This window comes from Colius striatus, chromosome 2, assembly GCF_028858725.1.
Source record: "Colius striatus isolate bColStr4 chromosome 2, bColStr4.1.hap1, whole genome shotgun sequence".
In the NCBI taxonomy this organism is placed as follows: Eukaryota; Metazoa; Chordata; class Aves; order Coliiformes; family Coliidae; genus Colius; species Colius striatus.
Genome location: NC_084760.1, coordinates 72,346,457 through 72,366,784, shown reverse-complemented (window position 1 = coordinate 72,366,784; position 20,328 = coordinate 72,346,457). Strand labels below are relative to the sequence as shown.

At 35.7% G+C, this 20,328-nt stretch overlaps 1 protein-coding gene across 1 annotated transcript; it reads right to left on the bottom strand.

Annotated features, from left to right (window-relative positions):
- Positions 1–3,657: 3,657 nt before the first annotated feature.
- Positions 3,658–20,061, bottom strand: EXO1 (exonuclease 1). The gene is made up of 13 exons (XM_061990255.1): positions 19,901–20,061; positions 17,661–17,780; positions 16,691–16,814; positions 15,836–15,973; positions 15,403–15,615; positions 13,995–14,182; positions 13,050–13,146; positions 12,255–12,471; positions 11,003–11,258; positions 9,314–9,770; positions 8,730–8,810; positions 5,564–5,757; positions 3,658–3,799 (listed from the first exon to the last, which is right to left on the bottom strand). The coding sequence occupies exons 1-13, from the start codon at positions 20,059–20,061 to the stop codon at positions 3,658–3,660; spliced, it is 2,388 nt and encodes a 795-aa protein (XP_061846239.1).
- Between the last annotated feature and the right edge of the window lie 267 nt (positions 20,062–20,328).

The window sequence follows — 20,328 nt, the reverse complement described above, 5'->3', positions numbered from 1 at the left end:
ATTGTTCTTTAAGGGGACTTAAACCCATGTACTCCAGTGGGAAAGAGTAATTCAACAGTAGCTCATCCTGTAACTGTATAGCACTTTTGAACTAACAAATTCAGGAACAATTTTTAATCTTGCCTTCATCTCGCCACATCTCTTCTCCTGTCCTCTTGCTATTAGCTTAAAGCTCTCCTAACTTTGCTCTTGAAACTGCCTGGTTCCTGCATTACCTACCAGCTGCCATAACTATTCAGACACCCTGCCATTTCACTGACAATGTACATAATAATACAGGAAAATCCTTAACAGCAACGAGTATATTCATTTCTAGACTGTAAGAACTAAATTGTGGGTTGCTGCAGCCAGATTCAGGCCTGTTATCAGAAAGAGGGGGCTCTAAGCAGTTGAGGTAATTTTATTCTTCTCTCCTATGTTGATAGCTTTGTTACCATATAACTCATAGAACAAGACAATGTTGAAACAATCAGCTGGTAGTTATTTTCTTTGATGCAAGTAATAAGAGCAAAGGATTATCTTTTAGCTTTACCACCTCAGAATTGTAACCTTTCGTGTTACCAAAAAAATTAACACAAAAATCAATATATAAAATCAGAATACCGCGAGCTTCTAGTACTTCATAAAGTAACAGTATGTCAATAATAGATGAAAAATGCAGTACTGTAAATTCTCTTAAAATACTATTATTTAAATTTAACAACTGTTTTTACAATGTTTGCAAAGCCCTATTGTCTTTCAATATTTTTCAGTCCTATAAAAATTACTCTCCTGTTTTGATTGGTGTGAGGGAACATGTGTTTTATACCAATTGTTGTAGTTGAAACAAAAAGATAAAACATAAAAGACTCAGTTGAATTTCAAGAAGTCACCTTCAGTTTCAAAACCATTTCTTGATTTGGATGATCACAGACTCTCATGTTATTTCTCTATGATACTTAATATTTGCAGTTCATAAAACCACTCTGCTGAAGGAATGACTAGTCAGCATTTTCAACATCAAGCTGGATTAGACTATCATGAAAAAATTTATTTTTCTGGGACATACTCCCCCTCTTAATTAGGATATGGCAATGCTATCCACTTGGTAAGATTACTTTGAAGTCCTTCTGATAAAACTAGAGACTATTACTTCTAGACACTGAAAAAGTAAAAAGAATATTAGATTAAAAAGCACAGAGTATATATAGACATATGCCTTGAGTTGCCAAATACGTTCGTTTTCTCCTCTTTCCTGTTTTCCAGCCACTCTCATATCCTCCAGCTTTGAAATGCCTACTTTTTTAAACAACCAAAGTCTCCCTCCTTCACTCAAAGTGGTTTTTTTTTTTCCTTTCTTTTCACTAGCATGTTTTATTTCTTCTTCCCCTCCACACCATCCATGATCTGTAACAACTTCTGAATCAATTTTGCTATGGAATATTACCCTACTCAGAGCCAATTTTGACTCTGAAATAAAGCTTTACACAAGTTCATTTACATAAGTTGCCATATCTCTCATAAAACAAACACCAACTTAAGAATTCCACACATAACTACAAAACCTATATGTATTATATACTCACATGTAAGAGGCCTCTATCAGATGCTTTTTGAAAAAGATGCTCATAATGTGATGTCAGAACCCAAGACCTCCAACCAGTATTTTCAAGAAAGCAAAGTATCTTTAAGATCATACAATACACTCAAGAAGCACTTTTGAGTAATTTCGCCAATATCTGCTATTGAAATAGCGCCCCAGCAAGTCACATGTGCTGTGCCTTTTAAGGTATCATCAGTTCTACTTTTACTCTCCTGTCCATACAGGAGTACACAGAAAAAACACAAATCAGGACACTCATTTGTGACAAGTGGTGTCAATATGAATGTATGTGTAACACTTGCTTGATTTCCTCTGATTTTTCCCTTCAAAGAAGCTAGAGTAAAACAGGTGATGGTATTTTCAATAAATGAGCTATATGCAGGCATCAGAATTGAGAGGCAGTACTGCTTTCACACATGTAGCTTGCATGTAAAATGTCCTACACTCCTTTAAAATCACCTGTCCTTGAAATCACAAACACAAGTAGTCTGTCTCTTCTGATGAGCCACTAAAGCAGGAAGAAGTGGCACTTTGAAGAGACAAGCAACAGGCAAGGATGGACTGTACAAACCAACCTTGCAACTCCCACACTGCTGTTTTCCCTTCAAAAAATCCATAGTTATTTTTATATTTGTAGCAACACATAACAATTCATTCTAGGCAATAGTTCTATGACTGGAAAGACAGAAACAGTTATCCCATGCCTTTATTTGTCACATCACACTAAAGGTAAAAACCTCTGCTCTTCAGAACTTCTAATATTGATCTTCAATGAGAAGTGGGGGTTTTCTAGTGGTGAACATACAAGAGGAAGCCCATCCTTGAGCGTTGTTGCTTCAATTCCTTATATCCTACACCTTCAACACAAATGTAGAAATAAGGACTGCTCCCACAAACATACACATAACCTACTTTTGTAAGCAGCTTGTTTGTAATTTAGTGTAACTGGTCACCTTAGATCCAGAAATGAAAATTATCTTCAAGAGAAAAAAAATTACAATAAAAAAAATCACGAACAAGAAGAACACAACACCTGCCTCATGAGTCAATTTCAAACTTGACATTTTCCCAAACATCTCAAATGTAGAGGGAAAGTATTCTCAGGAAAGGATATGTTTCACAGGTTAAGATGTCCTTTTGGATCTTCATCTACTGCAGAAAGAGATACTATCATTTCCTAAAAAAGGAAAAAAGTTAGACATTTTTACATTAACTCAAATTCTGATTTTAAAAGGTAGAAATCAGAAATCTTGTAATATCAAGATATATCATAATTCAGTCATACAAAGCAAGGATCCTAGTCTTCTGGATTCCTTTCCTTTAGTTGATCAGATGTTGAAGACTGAAGCTTGGTTTGTTGGGAGGACAGTGCTCTTTTGTAACACTTAGCTCTGAGGACTGATATTTTGTGTCTGCTGTTGGGTAAGACAGCAAACATGGAAAGGACAGGTAAGAGAGGAACACAGTGTATTTTCCTCCTGTTGATGTGAGAACTTGGGGACCAAGTATTTGTGATATTCCTTTCTGTAGTTCAATATATTCCCATAAATAATGTGACTGTATCTAAAAGCAAGCTGAGAAAGTAGATCTTACCTTACAGAGAAAAGAAATAGATCTCAGAGTGCTGGAAATATAATGAACCCCATTATAAACACTGAACAGCAGTTTTACTCCTGTCTTTCCAAGAGGAAAGATAAAAAAGCAAAAAAGTGATCAGCTATTAAAAACTGAGACACAAACTTGTTCGGTTGCTGTTACGCAATCCAAGTTTCTACAACAGCTATGTCTTTGCACTTGTGAGCTACTTCAAATGCCCATGGGTAGCTGATAAAGGTTTGGACAAAAGTTTAGCATGAGATTTTGAATAAAAGAACACAGGCACCTGAAGGATTTTATTCCAGTCAGTATAGAGTTGTACCTTTCAATTCACATTTCTATAAAAAAAGATGACAAATCACTAGTCAGACTAAAATACATAGCTGGCTTTCAAAGCATCTTTACTATATTGATGAAATGTCCAGAATTTAAATTTTAACAATGATTAAGAAGACATCCTATTGTGTACAGCATACAGTTCACTGGAATATAGCTCTTTGAACATGACTACGTTCCAGATGATTGAAGATTTCTTCTTCTGTTTCAGGAGTGAGCTGTAAATTATCTTTGATTGGAGACAATGGATCTGACTTTTTGCAAGAAGGAAGTCTTTCATACTCTCTGCACAAAACCACAAAGACAAAAGTGTTATATGTCTCTAACTGCATGCCTGTGACTACATACAGGTCAAAACATAGCAAGATCCCTCACCTAACTACCCCCTCCTCTGTAAACAGGCCCAAAATAAAACACTGTGATGGCAAGCTTTAATCTCAGTTTCAATACAACTGAACAACTCTAGGTTGCACATCCTTCCTTAACATTTAAGTCTTCTGAATAACAAGTGTCATTTATATCCTGTGACTTAGGGATTGGACAGAGCAGATTAGTGGCCCACAATTTATTTGTCATTAGACAACATAATTCTTAAGACATAAAGCTAACTCTAAAACCATTTTAAAACCTGGAAAACAATAAACAGAATAAATACTAGAGGCAGTGAAAATCACCTCTTTGTGAAGTAAATCAAGGAAAGTATCCCCTAAAAGCTCACAGACTCTATATACACAAAACTAAGCAGTATCTACAAAAACACATAGCCCCAGTGTATAGCCAGAAGTCACAGACCAACGAAAACTGGATGGATAATATATGGACGTTGGGAGTCAAGTCTTGGAACCATCTACAGAGAAAAGGAACACAGAGTGCCACCTAGGCTCACTCTTCTATCTGCCTGTATTCTGATAAATCAAAATACATGTAATTTTCCTCCTGTGAACAACTCTGGTCAGATATTCCCAAGCAGAGGTCAAGCAGTACATACACAAACACTTCCACTTTCTCTTTGAGATTCTAATTCTTAACCCACATCAAAAGGATAATAAAAAGTAAGATCCCTAAAAATGTTAGTATCACAAGTAATGTATTTCAACCAAAAATAAGTTGTATGTTCATAATAGCCATAAGGCTATATTAAAATATATTCATCTGACTTAATCATGTGCTCACCAGTTTCACATTTACTACTCAATGCAAAGAGAATACTTTTGTCCTACTTACATTTGGTCTCAGGATGATGAGAATAATAATTCTATTTAAATAATAAGACTTGCTTACTCAAAGTTGAAATTGCTACTTGGAGCTGAGAAAGCTTTGTTACTGAAAGTTTTTACCTGAGCCTAGTACAAGTTAGAATACTGACAAAATATTTTGGTGGTTTTTTTTTTGTTGTTGTGAATTTTTAGTGGGAGTTTTTGTTTGGAGTTTTTTTGTGGCTTTTTCTTGATTAGTTTTTTTAAATAAACTTTATCCTTCAAGTGCAAACCTTGAAGATACATGTAGAAACGCCAAGTCATCTGCACAAGGGAAAACAGCATCATTTTATAATGTGCAAAAATGTCTCTTTACAAGAGACTTCAGCTAACAAAAACAGTTCGTCACTTCAACGTCATCTTGAAAGCAGGCAGTCAGCCATCTCAAAATGTGAGGTATATCAAGTTAAATCAAGAAACAATGTTATATTAAATTAAGTTTGGTAGCTTTTATGCAGGTTTTGCATTTATACTAAGAAATGTCTGTTGGTATTTGATGTCAAACAATGGTAAACATATCAATTATGTAAAATTAATTGCACTACTTCAATACCTGAATTTTAGCTGAGAGCTTTTCTGGCTAGAAAGGAAAGAATAATTAGAAGAATATTTACACATATATCATAATGCATAGTTCTACCAAGCTTGGGAAAAAAATTGTATATAGGAAATACCAGTCTTAAGCCATTATCTTTATTGATTTGTGTGAGGGAGATGTGTAGAGTTTGCTTTAAAAATTGTTTGGGAAAACAGATGTATACAGGGTGCTATATAAAGGGCTAAAGCAACTCACCTTTTAAATTGGAAGTTTTTCCGGAGTTCACTAATGGCATCTTGCAGTCCCAGCTTATTTTCAGCATCACAGCGATTTCTCTTCTGCACAGGTGACAATTTCTTGCTTAATCCGCTTACCTTAGCTGGTATCAATGGCTTAAGCTTTGTTACAATGCGTGAGCCTATAGAACTGCGTTTGTGTAAACCAGGAACCTGTGAGATTTTAACATTACACCACAAACAGAATGACAACCTGTAAGCAACAGATATTGTGCTGCAAAGCTTATCATTAAAAAAATAAAGTTCTTGACATTGTGTTGAGATAATGCAGCCTGAATTGCCATGAGGAGGTATATTTAGATATCTTCTAAAAACATCTCAAACACATCAGACAATGCAGCTGTAAGAACTAGCAAATCAATTTCCATAGGTCTTCATATTCTGAGAGGTTGCAAATACACATTTCTTTTGAATGCAGGTCACTCTATTGAGTACTTGTTTTCTCATCTGTTTACATGGTAGCATAACCAAAATCTTTCCAAGGTCAGCTTTCAGAATTTTAAGAGAAACTACTTTATAGAATCACTCTTTGCGATACCTATGACTCCATTTTTCATGAAACCTCAGCAGAGCAGAGATATCAGTATGTTGACTTCAAGGACCATTAGATCAAGTTGGACCTTAATCAACTTCACAGATCACAGAATGGTAGAGGTTGGAAGGGACCTGTAAAGACCATCTAATACAACTCCCTTGTTCAAGTAGGTCCACCTAGATCAGGTCTCTCAGGCATACATCAAGGCAGGTTTTGAAAACCTCCAGAGAAGTAGACTTCACAACCCTCGAGCTCAAAACACCTGTGGTTGGACAGAATCTCTCAAATCCAATAAACTTACATTGGAACACATCAATTAGAAGAAAAACATGTGGATTTGCTACATACTTTAGTCTAGCTATCATTAGTCTACTTAACATTTAAAAAAGTGTCTCATTTTCAATTTACTTACCAGTTTTCAACTAGTGAATTTGGTTTTATTCATATTTATGAGTACGTGAAACTCATTTTGACATGATCTAACCCACAGTTATGTCAGTCAGTGTGATTTTTACGTTTCATATTCTCATCCCTAACCAATCTCTCATATCTCTGCTATTTTTCTGAGGTCAGTATCAGGCTAACTGGTTGACAGCTACTCTGACTGCTGCCATCATACTTCCTAATACTGATAAAACATTGCTGATAAGTTCGAGAAGGCAAAAATTCACACACAAGGAATAACTTTAACAACAGAAGAAACACACTAAAGTCCAATCTGTAGGATTTTTTTTCTGCATGTAGCTTGCCACATTTTATAAGTTACACCTATTGCTATCTACTTGATCATTCCTACCATTTGTGTTTTAGGTGCATAATCATAGCACAATAATTAAAAACATGTGATGTACTTTTAGACTAAGTCATAACTTCTTTTGCAAACAAGTTTGAGTGGCAAAAGACCACAGTTGGCTTATTCATATTTTCCATTGTTTTCTTCTGCCTTAAGAGATGCTTCCAGTTTTCCCCAATTTTTGGGGAAGCAACCACTTAGCACTAAAACATTTTACTTTTTGAGCTATTCTGACAATTTGTTGTAGAATATGAATCACTCACAACTACCAGCTCTTAAAGTGATCACTCCCTTCTAGCCTGCTATTTTAGTTTTTGTCATCACCAAGGACCGAAACATAATTATCAACAAGTAATACTGCAGAAGAGATGGTTACAGTTATAAGAAGTTCTTACGTTACAGTTGGCTACATAAGATTAGTTTAGGACCCTTAGGTTGTACATAATACTCATATTTCCCCATTTAGATAACGTTAAGAATTAAATAGAGAGGCTGTGGGTGCCCCAGCCTGGACTTGTTCAAGGCCAGGGAGGATGGGGCTTTGACAACCTGGTCTAGTGGAATGTGTCCCTGCTCATGGCAGGGGGTTGGAACTTTGTGATCTCTAAGGTTCCTTCTGTGATTCAATTGTTATTATTCAAGGAAATAAGTGAGGGAAGTCATACTAGCTGCTTGCTCTGAAGCAATCCTACTGTCATCACACATCTTCAGCAGATTGTTTGATTTTTTTCTGCTCACCCTAGAACTATATAGAGAAAAAGAATATTCTAAATACTGGGGAATATACAGTATGGGAGTTGTGAGGTGAGATAAGTATCATTAAAAAAATTCAGGAAGCTTAGAGCTCTTCAGACAAAAGCATTCTCAAAAAACAAGTAATAAAGTTTTGAATCCCAAGATGATTTCATTTAATTTCTCAGTCTTCTTAAGGAGTGGTGGGCAAAAATGTTAATCTAATGAAAAAATATAAATTTTTGTAATCTGGTGTTCCAGAATAGATGTAAATTCAAATGTAAGACAGGCACTACTAAAAGTGACCACATGATGTCACCATTATACAAGACACACGCAATATCTGTGTTTGGCAGAGAGAAGTTTGAGCTTTTCAGTCTAGCTACCAGGAAGACATATTTAGAGGCATACAAGAAAGGACAAAAGCATCTTTTGGCCATTTCTACTGACAAGGCCTGAGAAGTCTGATCACTTTTGTTGTTGGAGTCATAAAGGCTTTGTAAGCTGGACAAATGGGTAAAGTTCTTAGAAACATCACAAAGACAAGTGACATAAGTTGATTCTTAGACATCTAAGAAATCACATAGAAGTCAAATTTTAGGTGACTAAGCAACAGGAAAAATAACTGAAGAAAAATTGATTGTCCTTCCAAGGGTTGACTTAAATCTTTCCAGATTTTGAAGTTTAAGCATGCTTTTTCTAGTCATAGAGGAAGGAGACTGCTAAACTAGCAGACTTAAAGACAAGCACTGAAATAACGTTGCATCTTGTGACTGTATCTGCATTATGAATGTGACTGTAATTTGCATCGTAAATCCTGTGTATTAGCTTGGCTTATTTAATACTGAAGTGTTCAAAATCCCCAAACAAGTTGTAACTGTGCTATCAATAGGTGGCCCAGCTATAGTTGATCTCAGCTTTGATAGATACAAACAAGAATACAGTTTTTTCACGGCAACGTGTGCAGTGCTTAAAATTCTTTCATTAGGAGTTCTAGAATGAACTAGTAGAGAGCAAAAATTGATTTGCTGAGTTTAGCAGAGCTCATAATAAAGGAAATCTTACCTTGGTCTTTATGATCATATTTTTTCTGTCAGTTTGAAAGGGAGAAAACAGTGTAGCCAATTTTGCATTGGAGTCAGATTCCTTCAATAGAAAATGAATTTTGTTTTAAAATAAGTTGGGTATTTTGCTTACATAATGTATGTTTTGTATATCTAGATCTATATACTTTATAAAGTAAAATATTTTCATCAATTCTAAGGACATACAAAAACCTGGGTTAATTTTCAGCAAGAAACGCTATGTTGACACACATACTTTCTGAAAGGACTTCAAGGACTAACAAAAACAGAAAGCAATAGCTAACCTACCAAGTATTTTTTATTACTCACTGTAGTGATAGCAATAGCAAGACTGAAGACAAAATAAAACCAGAGAACATACTTGATTTAAGATAGTACATGAATCCATTCTATAGAATTATGTTAATTACTGACAAGTTTCTAAGCACAAGCTACTTAATCTGCAGGGTATCATTTTGAAGAGAAAAGTTTGCTACCTGATTTCTTTTATAATTTAACATGAAAGCAAATGCTGAAAAAAATGTCTAGCTTTCTTACTTTGGCATCTGAGCTGTCGTTAGACACTTGCAGTATTTCTGAAGACTCCGAACTGCATTCTGACGGCTCACAAGACCTTTGAGACTGTGATGACTGTTCCAGTTCTGTTAAGGGGGTGGATTCTTCCTCCAATTCACTGCACACCGTCCCACTCTCTATTTGTACCCCATTAATCTGATCTTCCTGGGATATCATGCAGTTGTTTCCCTGCTGGTGAAACTGTTGTGAAAATACAGTACGAGATGGACCAGGATTTCCTGAACCATTGATGAGGCTGCTAAACCACCGAAAGCAATTTTTTGGTGTTTCTCCAGGAGGTGTAAAGGGAGTCCTCGTTGATTTTTCAGTTTCTGAAAACTGAGAAACTTCTTCTGCTACATGATATACTTCCTTTTTCTGGCAATCCCACTCAGCACCTTGAGTCAGATCATCATCATCTTTCTTTGAGCCAGCATCAAAGAGAATTGCATCTTTGCAGAAAAACCTAAAAAGATTTTTAAAAAAAGTTAATGTAAGGGAAAAAGTTACTGTAATTGAATATATAACCTCCAAAATTCAATAACTGTCTCTATCCATCAATTTTATTTTTGAAGTACACTTGCAGATGCAAATTATTTTGACAATAGGCAAAATCTTAGACCCTCATAGAGGCATTTAGCAGATAACAGTAAAAAAGGAGGGGGGAAAAGCATCTGTAAATATGTTCACAGACTGAAATGCTAATAAGGTTCTTCACTACAAAAAGTAACACTTAGGAATCCTACAAAACTAAAGAATATATAAATTATCATAAAGCTAAACAGTAGTGAAACAGTTTAGAACCTCTTATCAAGGACACTAGAAGCTATCTAGTCTTTTTTCCATGCTATAGCAGCATCTCCTAAGAGTAAATACAAGTCAGAGCTTTTTAAGAAACTGAGCACTGCTTTAGAGAAGAACCTACAATCACTGACAACTCTTAATTTTTTATGCAACTTACCAAAACTTTCAGTTTGGGCAGGTGAGTATTAAAGATAAGATCAGTATTAAGACTGTTCTACAAAATTAAACTACTCAAAAATACTAAAGTTAAGATAAAATTTTCACAATAAGGGAGACAATTGTGATAACTCTGTGCAAGACAAGTTCAAACAGCTGTGGCCAAATATGTTAAAAAAAAAACCCCAAACCTGTAACATGCAGCCAATTAGAAAACCTAACAAAACCCAAATCCTTCTTCTCAAATAGTGCAGAGATCAGGAGCATCAAATGAACAGGATGGGATAAGAATAGGTATTTGTCATACAGTATGACCAGGTTTAGCTTTACTGAAACAAATAATCCTGTCAACATTATTCACCAACTGCTTACATATTTGGCACAAAGTAGATATTGGTTTTGGTTTTTTTTTTTTTGATACATCATGTGACCTTTACCCAGAAAGTAAATATAGCCAATTCCTAATTAGCTTTGATATCTAGAGGCTAGACTGTATTTAGTAGTCTCACAGTCTTAATGTCAGTTTTTCACCGCAGAAATAATCCATATATTTAACTCTCACATAGACTGCAAGCCTAGCAAAAAGGGATCTCTCTCGATCACAGCTCAGTTGCATTAACACATCTGCCCTGAAAAGTCCAAGGTAGCTCCTTCTCATTTTCAGTGCTCAGGTTCTCACAATAACCAGGAGGGCAAATACTATTTTGATACTTATTAAAACATGCAATGTAAGCATACCTGCTTCTTGTTCCTGGAACAATTACAGCATCATTCTCTTTATTTTTCCTTTGTAGAAAAGAAGCAAATTTATTCCTAACTTTAGGCAGGGATTTAGAGATTTCCTCAGTGTTGGAATTTCCTGAAGAATCAAGGCTTTGTATTGCTGAGACGCTCTTTTGTGCTTGACCATCATGACCACTTTCCTTCTTGATTTTTTTTGCTTTTGAAAATGCATATTGATTCAACAGATCTCCATCAGAGATTTCTTCTAAATTTAAAGACAGTTTAAGCATCACTGTAGAAGCATGTTATAGAATTAACTAGTTATGAGGACAGAGCATTGCATTAAATATGCTCATAGGCTTAAAAACATTTAGAAGGGTCTAGTAGGAACATTACTTACACTACAGTTTAAAAGTCTTTAACACAGTTTTTTTCTAGTACATAGCCTGAAAAATAGCTTTCTAACTTTCTAAGCAAAATTAAATTTGACTTAAGGCAGGTTGTTAAACTAACCAATTATGATAAATCAAGAAGTAGGAAGATATCAGGAGTAATAATAGCAAAAAAGGATCCCTAGTAGCATAATCAGAAAGCAAAGGAAGCAGAGCATGAGAAAACACTTAACATATCAGATAAAACACAACTGAAACAAAGAAGTGTCCCTTCTGTTAAAAGCCCACAGACTCAGGCTGTTTACTTTAGCACATATAACATCGACACCACTGAAGACAACATAGAACAGATTTACTGGGGAAAGCCGGAGTAAAGAATACCTATAGCAGGGGACATGGGCAGCATGGTGTTAGAATATATAAAACATTCTTTAAATTTTCTGTTTATTCAAATATCATCTGCAGGGAAAACAGACTACTATAATGGTTGCTAAGAAATGAAAAGATGGACATAAAAGACAAATATCTAAAAATAGAACAGATGGCATTAAACATGAAAACTCAAACTTGAAAACAGCTAAGTTTTCTAGCAAATTAAAGAAATTACAGCAAGTCAAAATCAAGTGCTGCTGAAAGTGGTGCCACCCTAAACTGTTATGCAGGCTTTAATATCATAGAATTATAGAATGGAAGGGGTTAGAAAGGACCTTCGGAGATGATCTAGATCATGGTTTGTCTTGCAACTTGTTGAAAATGGAATACAGACAATAAAAGTGAAGCCTCTCAAATCTTGTGCCATCAAGCCCAAGACAAAATCCTTGCTTTCTCTATGGCCTTCCACTGTTATTTGTATACTTATTGTAATAAAAACATACCACTCCTTGGCCGTTTTGCCAACAGTTCTTTGCTTGGAAGTTTTAGCCCTTTAACATTAATTATCTTCTCCATGCCTTTGGTTGTCGGTTTCTCTAGTAAATGCATTTTAGGAGGAACAGTATCTGCATTAGGGATGGGCTTGTAGTCTCTGCTCCAAATGCTATTTACATGATTATCAGGTCTGTCGTTCCAGCCACAACTTCTCTTCTGCCCAGGCTACAAACAAAAATTCACAGCATAGGTTAACAATTTTGCCTTCTACTGTGATTTCCCAATTTAGCCTATAAAAACATTTCAACATTTGCACTCGATTACTGACATACTCCACATAAACAGTTTTCTCTTTATTCCTACATTTCTCACATTTTTCATGCAAATTCTTAATCTTCTGTGGTGACATGACTTGCTCATTCTGCTATGGCACAAACAACTTGGTGCTTAGGCAAAATTAAAAGTTTAAATTTTATTTTTATTCAGAAAATCTAATTTGGGAAAATGCTTTCCTTAGACTTTTATATTTGGGAAAAATTTCAATCTCTTTTGAGAATTTTCTTTAAATCAGTTACTTCTGTCAATAGTATTAAGGACTTACCAAAAAAGTCTAAAAGCAAAATAAACATTAAAGTCAAATGCCACAAAAAGTGAGATTTTACCTTTACAAAGAATGAGAAATATGTCTGTGGGAGTACCTTTCACTGCCAATGTAGTTGCAGATAACATTCAATCATATTTTTCCATGAATGCTCAGACCCACATAAAAATCTTAATATAGACTTTCAGAACAAAGACATTACCTGTGCAGTGTCAGGGTTATAATTATCAATTTGTTCCATTGTGTCGATATCAATGTTGCCAATGGCAATTTGAAAAGCAGTACCATCACCAAAGTGTCTGTTCCCATTGTATTAAGGGAAAATATCTGAATTTTCATCAAATTTCAAGGACCATAGCAGGAAAGTTAGACTAGCTCTCTTTCCCATTTTTGTGCCAAAAAGCATTGCTAGAATATTAACCAAACACATTAATACTACTCCTCATGGCTCAGTCTGATACAACAGCAGTTGAAATAGACCTGCAGTGCTTTACAAACTGCAAAAGTCAAAACAAAAACCTCCAATTATCAGCAGGAAAGATCTTTCTCCTTCCTAATTTCTCAAAATGCCAGAAATCAGGTGGCTTGAAGAATATACAAAGCTAGTAACTACTTCAGGAATTCTCTCTCTTGCTTCATTTTTCTCATCTTTCATTCTGAAATTTATGCTGCACAGATATGAAAAAATGCTACTTGTTTTACTGGAACAGTTAACTGTTAAAACAGGAAATGCTTAGATTAGGGAATTAGTTGAATGCAGATTGCAAGAATTAAACTGACAGAGGTAATAGGCAGAAATTAAAAACAGTCAAAAAGGGACTCTGAGTTTAAATATAATCTGTATTTAACAAGCTGTTTTCAAAAAAGAAAACCAAAAATCAGTAACTTCTGCCTAAAATGACATGTCAATGATAAACAGTGCAGGGGGTAACTGACAACTAAAATCAGAGCAAAAGAGAACAAAACCCCCCTCCACTTTAAGACTGCAAAAAAAAGCCAGGCTTTAGTCAACAGCTAATTGATGGAGTGGAAAAGCACTCCCCGCCCACCCCCTTCCCCCCAAAAAAAGAAATATAAGTACATCATCTTATAAGACGCTACATCTGCTCACCCTTATTCGCCCACTCTGTTTCAACATAAAGGATACCGTCCTGCATAAATTAGTGTTTCTGGATCAATATCATCCTCATATGCATTCAGAGGAACTAATTTTCTGCTGACAGGATCAAAAACCAATTGATAAAGGAATGTATTATTGGCACGAGTAAAACCCTGTATGTATTCTTCTGATACTGTTATATTCATCTTCAAATATTGCCCCATTTTCTTAATAACCTGTTAAAAAAAGTTAACTTTTATTTCATAGGTTACACAAAAGGTTAAATACACTTCAATTAAACATCTTTGCTTGCAATTACATGTTGAATGTGTGTCCTGTTACAACATGTAAATTCAACTTTAAACAGGCAAAGGAAAAAAAAGAAGTTTTGTGTATTGTTTTCCCACTCAAGTTGTTTACAGTCACACAGATTACACAATTAAACTCCTATAAATGCTTATTATCCAACAAACAAATAAAAAACTGGATAGAAATAGAGCATCTAAGAAGTATTTGTTAAAACTAATGCATATCTGATTTTATTGTCATCTTAACTGGAACACACAAGCAATATGTGGGTATTTTAGGACATTAAAAAATAAAACTTATCAGATTTTCCCCCCTCCTCCATTATTCATTGTAAAGGACTACATAGTCATCTGATAGCTGCTTTTATACATTGTGACTGCATTACTCTAAAATCCTAATCATTCATTGACCTCTACATTTCCCAGCTTCACATAAAAGATCTTCAAAGGAACATAACCTGCATTATCAATCTGCTACAGGAAGAGTTTCTCCTCTCCGAATAAAACACCAACTGTGTTCTTGCCATGCATCTTAATGCAGGAAAATGTATTCATCTCATTAAAAGGAAGAATTTGAACATGTAATGTTGGACTACTTCATATCTTTTTAACTCTCTCATATTGTTTCAAAACTGTTGGAAAAGAGCAGTGATGAATTACATGACAAATTACTAAGTGAAGTTTTTCAAATTGCTAAAACCTGACATTTTGCTCAAAAAGACATACATTAAAGGAAATCGTGATTTGCATTCAACATTCCCTTTTTATTTCCACAAAAGCCAACCAAACCAGTTGCTTTGATGTCTGCTTTACACAATACAAAAATACTTTAAAACTAAAAATCTTAGTTCTTTGTGTACAGCCGGTGAGAGGGAAAAAAAGGAAAAAAGTCACTAAAGCAAACAAGTAACTTAAGACAATACAGTAAGCTAATTTAAGTAATATTAGTATTAGAACAATTCTTTATTTCAGTTTACTTTGGTATGTTTCATGAAACGTATAACAACTTCAACATTCGGGTAAGTTTGGCTTGGCATCTTTCTACAACAGAAGTAAAAAAGTACTCCTTTTAGCATTCTCCTGAAAGCACAGAAATTTTTTATATTTCCAATGAAGCAGCCAACACACAAAGCAAATAAAAAGTTTACCTTTATAATATCTGGATTGTTGGCTAATTTTAGCAGCTTGCAGGCTTTGGCTAGCCCAATTCCATGGATTGACGGGAGGTAGTCACAACCAGAAAGAATACACATGTAGCGGAATTTCTCTTCTGTAAACACATTTCCAAGCTGCTTGCAGTTTCCTAGTCGAGCTTGATCTATCTCTAGTCCATTTCCAAACTTGTCGATTTTCAGAAACACCTAGAAATTAAGAGGAAGTGAAAATATTCATTTTCACCCACATAAGCTACTTTGTTATACTTGGTGGAAACTACAGAGGCTCAGTGCTATTTCCACCTCTTCTGTTTCCCCCATTTACTGTAGAAAAGCAAATCCATACATGAAACGCATTTGGAAACGTAAAACTCTGCTTTTTAAGACATCAGAGAAACTTGAAGGCAATTAGTATTTTCTTCCATACCTTTTTACATCCAAAAGCTAAAAGATCAGAGTCTTCTGTAATTATTGCTTGAACCATGGCAGTCTTATTAAGATAAGCCAACTGAGCATCAGCTTCATAAGGAGCAACAATACAATCAACTCCCCGGGCTCTTGCTGCCTGTACATAAACATGAAGCAGACAAGTACTTTGCATTGATTTTCAGTGATTACTTTTAAGACATCTGAAAGCACAAGAACCCACCCTAAAAAACTGAACCCACAATCTTTTGATCACACACTCCCCTTCATATTCAAAACTCAAGTGTCAAACAGTTTAGAAGTATACAGACTAGTTCACAAAAACAAGCTTTCCTACATTGACCTCTCACACTAGGCTCGTTATATTTGACCACAGATGCCAGCTTCAAACTTGTGCAAGTTCTATTCTGGACAAAGGAAAATTGCACTAGAACAAACGTAATGCTATTTTGATAAAGATCCTGTGACTGAAGTGAAAGAACAAAAAAAGCTACTGGAAAGGTTTTAAGCACACAATGTTTTTCTCTGTTGTCTATTCCTAGGAATCAGCCAAGGAGAAGAAAAAAAAATTGTTGCGTGGCAAATGTAAAACCACTGGTGCTGTCAAAGTCAGTTGAAAGTAGCAAGAAGAGATGTATCTCAACAGACACATCATCATTATTTATACAGCCAGGCATAATAGTGAGGTTAAAGTTAGTTAATTCTGCCTAACGTAATCCAATGCATGCAGAACAACTAGGAGGCTCAGAAGAAATCGCAGAAATGGTGATGTAGTCATACAAAAGGACAGTAAAACATGCCAACTACTGAGGAGGTTTTTGTAAAACAGTCTGTATCAACAGCACTGACAACTTACTTTAATAACTTCATGAGCCATAACATGAGTGATATTTACACTGCGTCCAAAACATTCTCTAGCTTCTGACAGTCTCCCTTCCTGCAACAATTGCTTTCCCTTCAGGAGATTGGCTTGACGCTTCCTGAAAGATAAACAAAAATACTCATCGATTCATTATTTTTCATTTAAAAGAGCAAGTAATGAACACTTCTCAAATCTGTTCTATTGCATAACTTTTTAAAACATAAGACTATCTGTACCATTGTATCCACAAGAACAGTTAGACTGGCATGTTGAAATCTATTATGTTTTCTCAGAAAACAGTGACAACTCAGGAAGTGAAATCGGCAGTGTGAAAGAAGAGATGCACCCATCTTCTGGTTGCAGTAAAATAAAGTCAATGGACTTTAGGAGTATCTGACATTAGATACTTACTGATTTAGAGGACAGAAAGCATCATTTACTTAATTGAAAATACCGGAAATTGTTCTTTCCCCACTGAAGGAAGTCTAAGTCCCATGAGAATTTAGAAATGTAGAACACTAGTGAAAGATTCTCACTTCACTAAGAAGTCTCACTATATAGGGATATGAATCCAAAGTTTATCTGTTTATTTGTAGAGATACATGAATAAGATGGTATTTTTAAATAACATTATATTGGGAAGAAATATTTTTGTCTAGAGATCACAAAAGCAGATAAACTAAGAGCCTTTAATTGTACTACAGGAACTAATGCTCAGAGGTTCACCTCCTTCATAAATGAAAGCACTTTTGTAGAGGAAGTGCATTTCTATTTCTGGAACAAAACCTCTAAGAAGATTTGTTTGTATGATTTTAAAATGTAAATTAAATGAAATAACACTACATTGCAGGAAAGTTTAGCAGATATTTCTATTAGATGATGTTTGAGTTTTTTTATCTTTTAAAATGAATTGTAGTGTTAAATACATTGCTCTGCTTGCAGATGAATATGGTTCCATACTTACTCTCGTCGGGCCTTTTCAACTTCCTTCTTAGAAGGTAGGGTGCATCCATCAAATACCAAAATTGGTTTAATTCCAAATGAGAGGAGCATATCAACAAGCTTCATACAAAAAGCTACATAACTGTATCAACAATAACAAAAGAAAAGAAAGATTGTTAAGCACAAGTCTGTTGCATATTTTCCATTTGTAGGAAAGAAGAACTGTAAGTTTAGGACTAATTATTTTTCAAGTATCTTCATGGGCCATGTATTTCCCAGCATCACAAAAAGAGTAATAACACTTCTGAGTGCTGTTTTTTTCACAAGAGAAATGTTACACCTCCTAACTCGAAAACAGACTGAGTGCTCCCTATATCTACACAAGATGAAATTAAAATCTGAGTATAATTTGTTTTGTTTTTGCTACATTAGGATTCGACACTGCCAAAAACTTTGTTAAGACATGCATAATTTTTTTTCCTTTCAGCAATTCAGTTCATAAGGGCCAGGGAAACAGGAGGCAGACAAGTACAGTACATCATCTTTCCACAAAGCCTTGTGAAAGGCAGAACAAATGCACTTTTGTAGAGTTAGAGGAGTGAAGGGGTACTCAACCTTTTATGGAACTATCCACTCCTTTCCAGATGGTGGATACATGCTATGGACATGTAAATATACCATCCCATAGCAAAAATACATGCACAGTAGTTAAAATATTCCAAAAGACATGAGTTCTCCAAACTGTACTAACAGTGAACATGGTAGTGGACAAGGAGGTAATCTTGCACTGCTTTCCAAGATCAACCCTTAGTAAAATATTTGTAGGGAATTCCAGACTTTATGTATTCCCTTGGATCTCTGACCTCCTTACTTGTTATTTTTACAGATCTGCACAAGTCCGTTTCATTAGCAGCACAGAACTAAAAATCTAATAGCTACTGTAAACACTGTGTGCATTGGATTAAGGCTCATCAGGGGACAAAAAAAAAAATCAATTCAAATTTGTTTTTTATTTTAAAGTCACTGGTCAAAATAGCAAGTGCTTCTGGCAAGGGTAGGGAGGGGAGGGAGAGCAGGACTTCAGAGCACTTAGGTTCTAAGGATATGAGTACTGGATTTAGAGCTACAAAACATAAATTGAAAAATAACTGTGCTTTTTGAAAGATAGAAACAAATAGGATTGTAGTGATATAATAACTCAGTGTAGATGAATTTTAAAGGGTGACAGAGCTCTCTGCATTACGATGTGCCAGTCTAAGATCAGCGCTGATATGTGACAGAAACAAGATTTGGTCATAAAATCTTCACGTAATTCAATTTAAACATTCCAAGGGTTCCTGTGACTATTAATGTCTCTCCTATCAGTCAATTTCTTTCTCAATTGAAGTGTATCCTATTCTCAGGACTCTGAGGAATCTGTACTACTTTCAGAGGCAGGTAGCAGCACTAGATGAAACTCCATATTAACAGAAGAGGGAGTTAAAGACTTCAGCCCATTTGTAAACCATCAAGTCTCTCTTGCTTCCAATGCAAGTTTCATAAGCGAAGTTTGACTAGACTAATCAGTGTAGCTTTATTTCTGAAGAGATAAAAATTCATCTTTATTTAAAACTATACTTGATCTAAACCAAGAGTTCAACCCAGTTTTCCAGAAATGGACAATAACTCATGCAAGTCTGGTTGAAGCTCCAAAGCTGAACTTTAAATATAACCACAGTTTTTGTTTGTTTCTTTCCTTAGAAATATAATTGTGTAAGTAAGAAATCAATGTTACATTAGAAAAGCCACTCTTAAAGCATACTACGTTAAGCAAAGAAACTTACACCTTATTAAGAGTACAACACTACTGGAATTCCTCAGTATCGCTACAACTTGTGCCAGCAGTATTTACAAACTATCACTTTGTGCAAAAAAGGTTCCTGGAAATAACACTAAACTTGAGACATATTAATTGCATCTACAGAATCTCATCAAAGATTGGCTTATAACTGAGAGCACAACACACTGGAAAAAAAAAAAGTGCCTATTGGTGTTTTAATAGAAAATATTTGATTGAGGTTTTTTTCCCCCACTATAGACTTCAATATTTAATTTTCACAGTTGGAAAGGCATATACTTATAGCAAACGTTTCCAAAGAGTACAACTGAGAAGCGACAGTAAGAAGTGAAGCTGCTTTAACTTAGCTTTTAGCTCAAGAAACGTCAAGCTCCTGAAGCTTAAATTTGTAAGAGGGGCAAGACCAAAACGTAACAAATACTTACAAATCTGTTGGCTCTCCTCGGGCCAGCTTTTCAGCACACGCATAAGCGCCCTTGTGCAGCCAACAGTACGTGTCCACAGCCACTGCCTGCCCTTTGTATTTCTTCACATGGGCAGGCTCAGCAGCCTCCTTGATAAATTGCAGTAGGCCCTGAATCCCCATGATGCCGCTTAAACTGCAGTCAAGAAAATGAAAAGCGGGAATACAAGGCTGAGACTCGATCTTTGCACAATGAGGGCCCGATCACGATGCCGAGCAGAAAGGCGGGAAGTTGCCGCCGGTTCCCGAGGCTGTCTGCCGCGGCCCGAAGGGATGCAGAACCCCATAGCCGGCAGTGTGTGCACCAGCGGGGACGGGGCTGCCCCGGGGCAGGCCGAGCCTCGCCGGGCAGCAGAATCGGGACGGGGCACGAAGGGAGCCAAGGACCAG

Bases quoted from the DNA above. Each gene is read 5' to 3' on its own strand.
- EXO1 (XM_061990255.1), bottom strand. From the start codon at position 20,061: ATGGGGATTCAGGGCCTACTGCAATTTATCAAGGAGGCTGCTGAGCCT. The intron at 17,781-19,900 runs GTAAGTATTTGT...TTGTTGATACAG, and splicing joins CGAGGAGAGCCAACAGATTT to TTATGTAGCTTTTTGTATGA. The intron at 15,616-15,835 runs GTATGGAAGAAA...CTTAATTTCTAG, and splicing joins TAGCTTTTGGATGTAAAAAG to GTGTTTCTGAAAATCGACAA.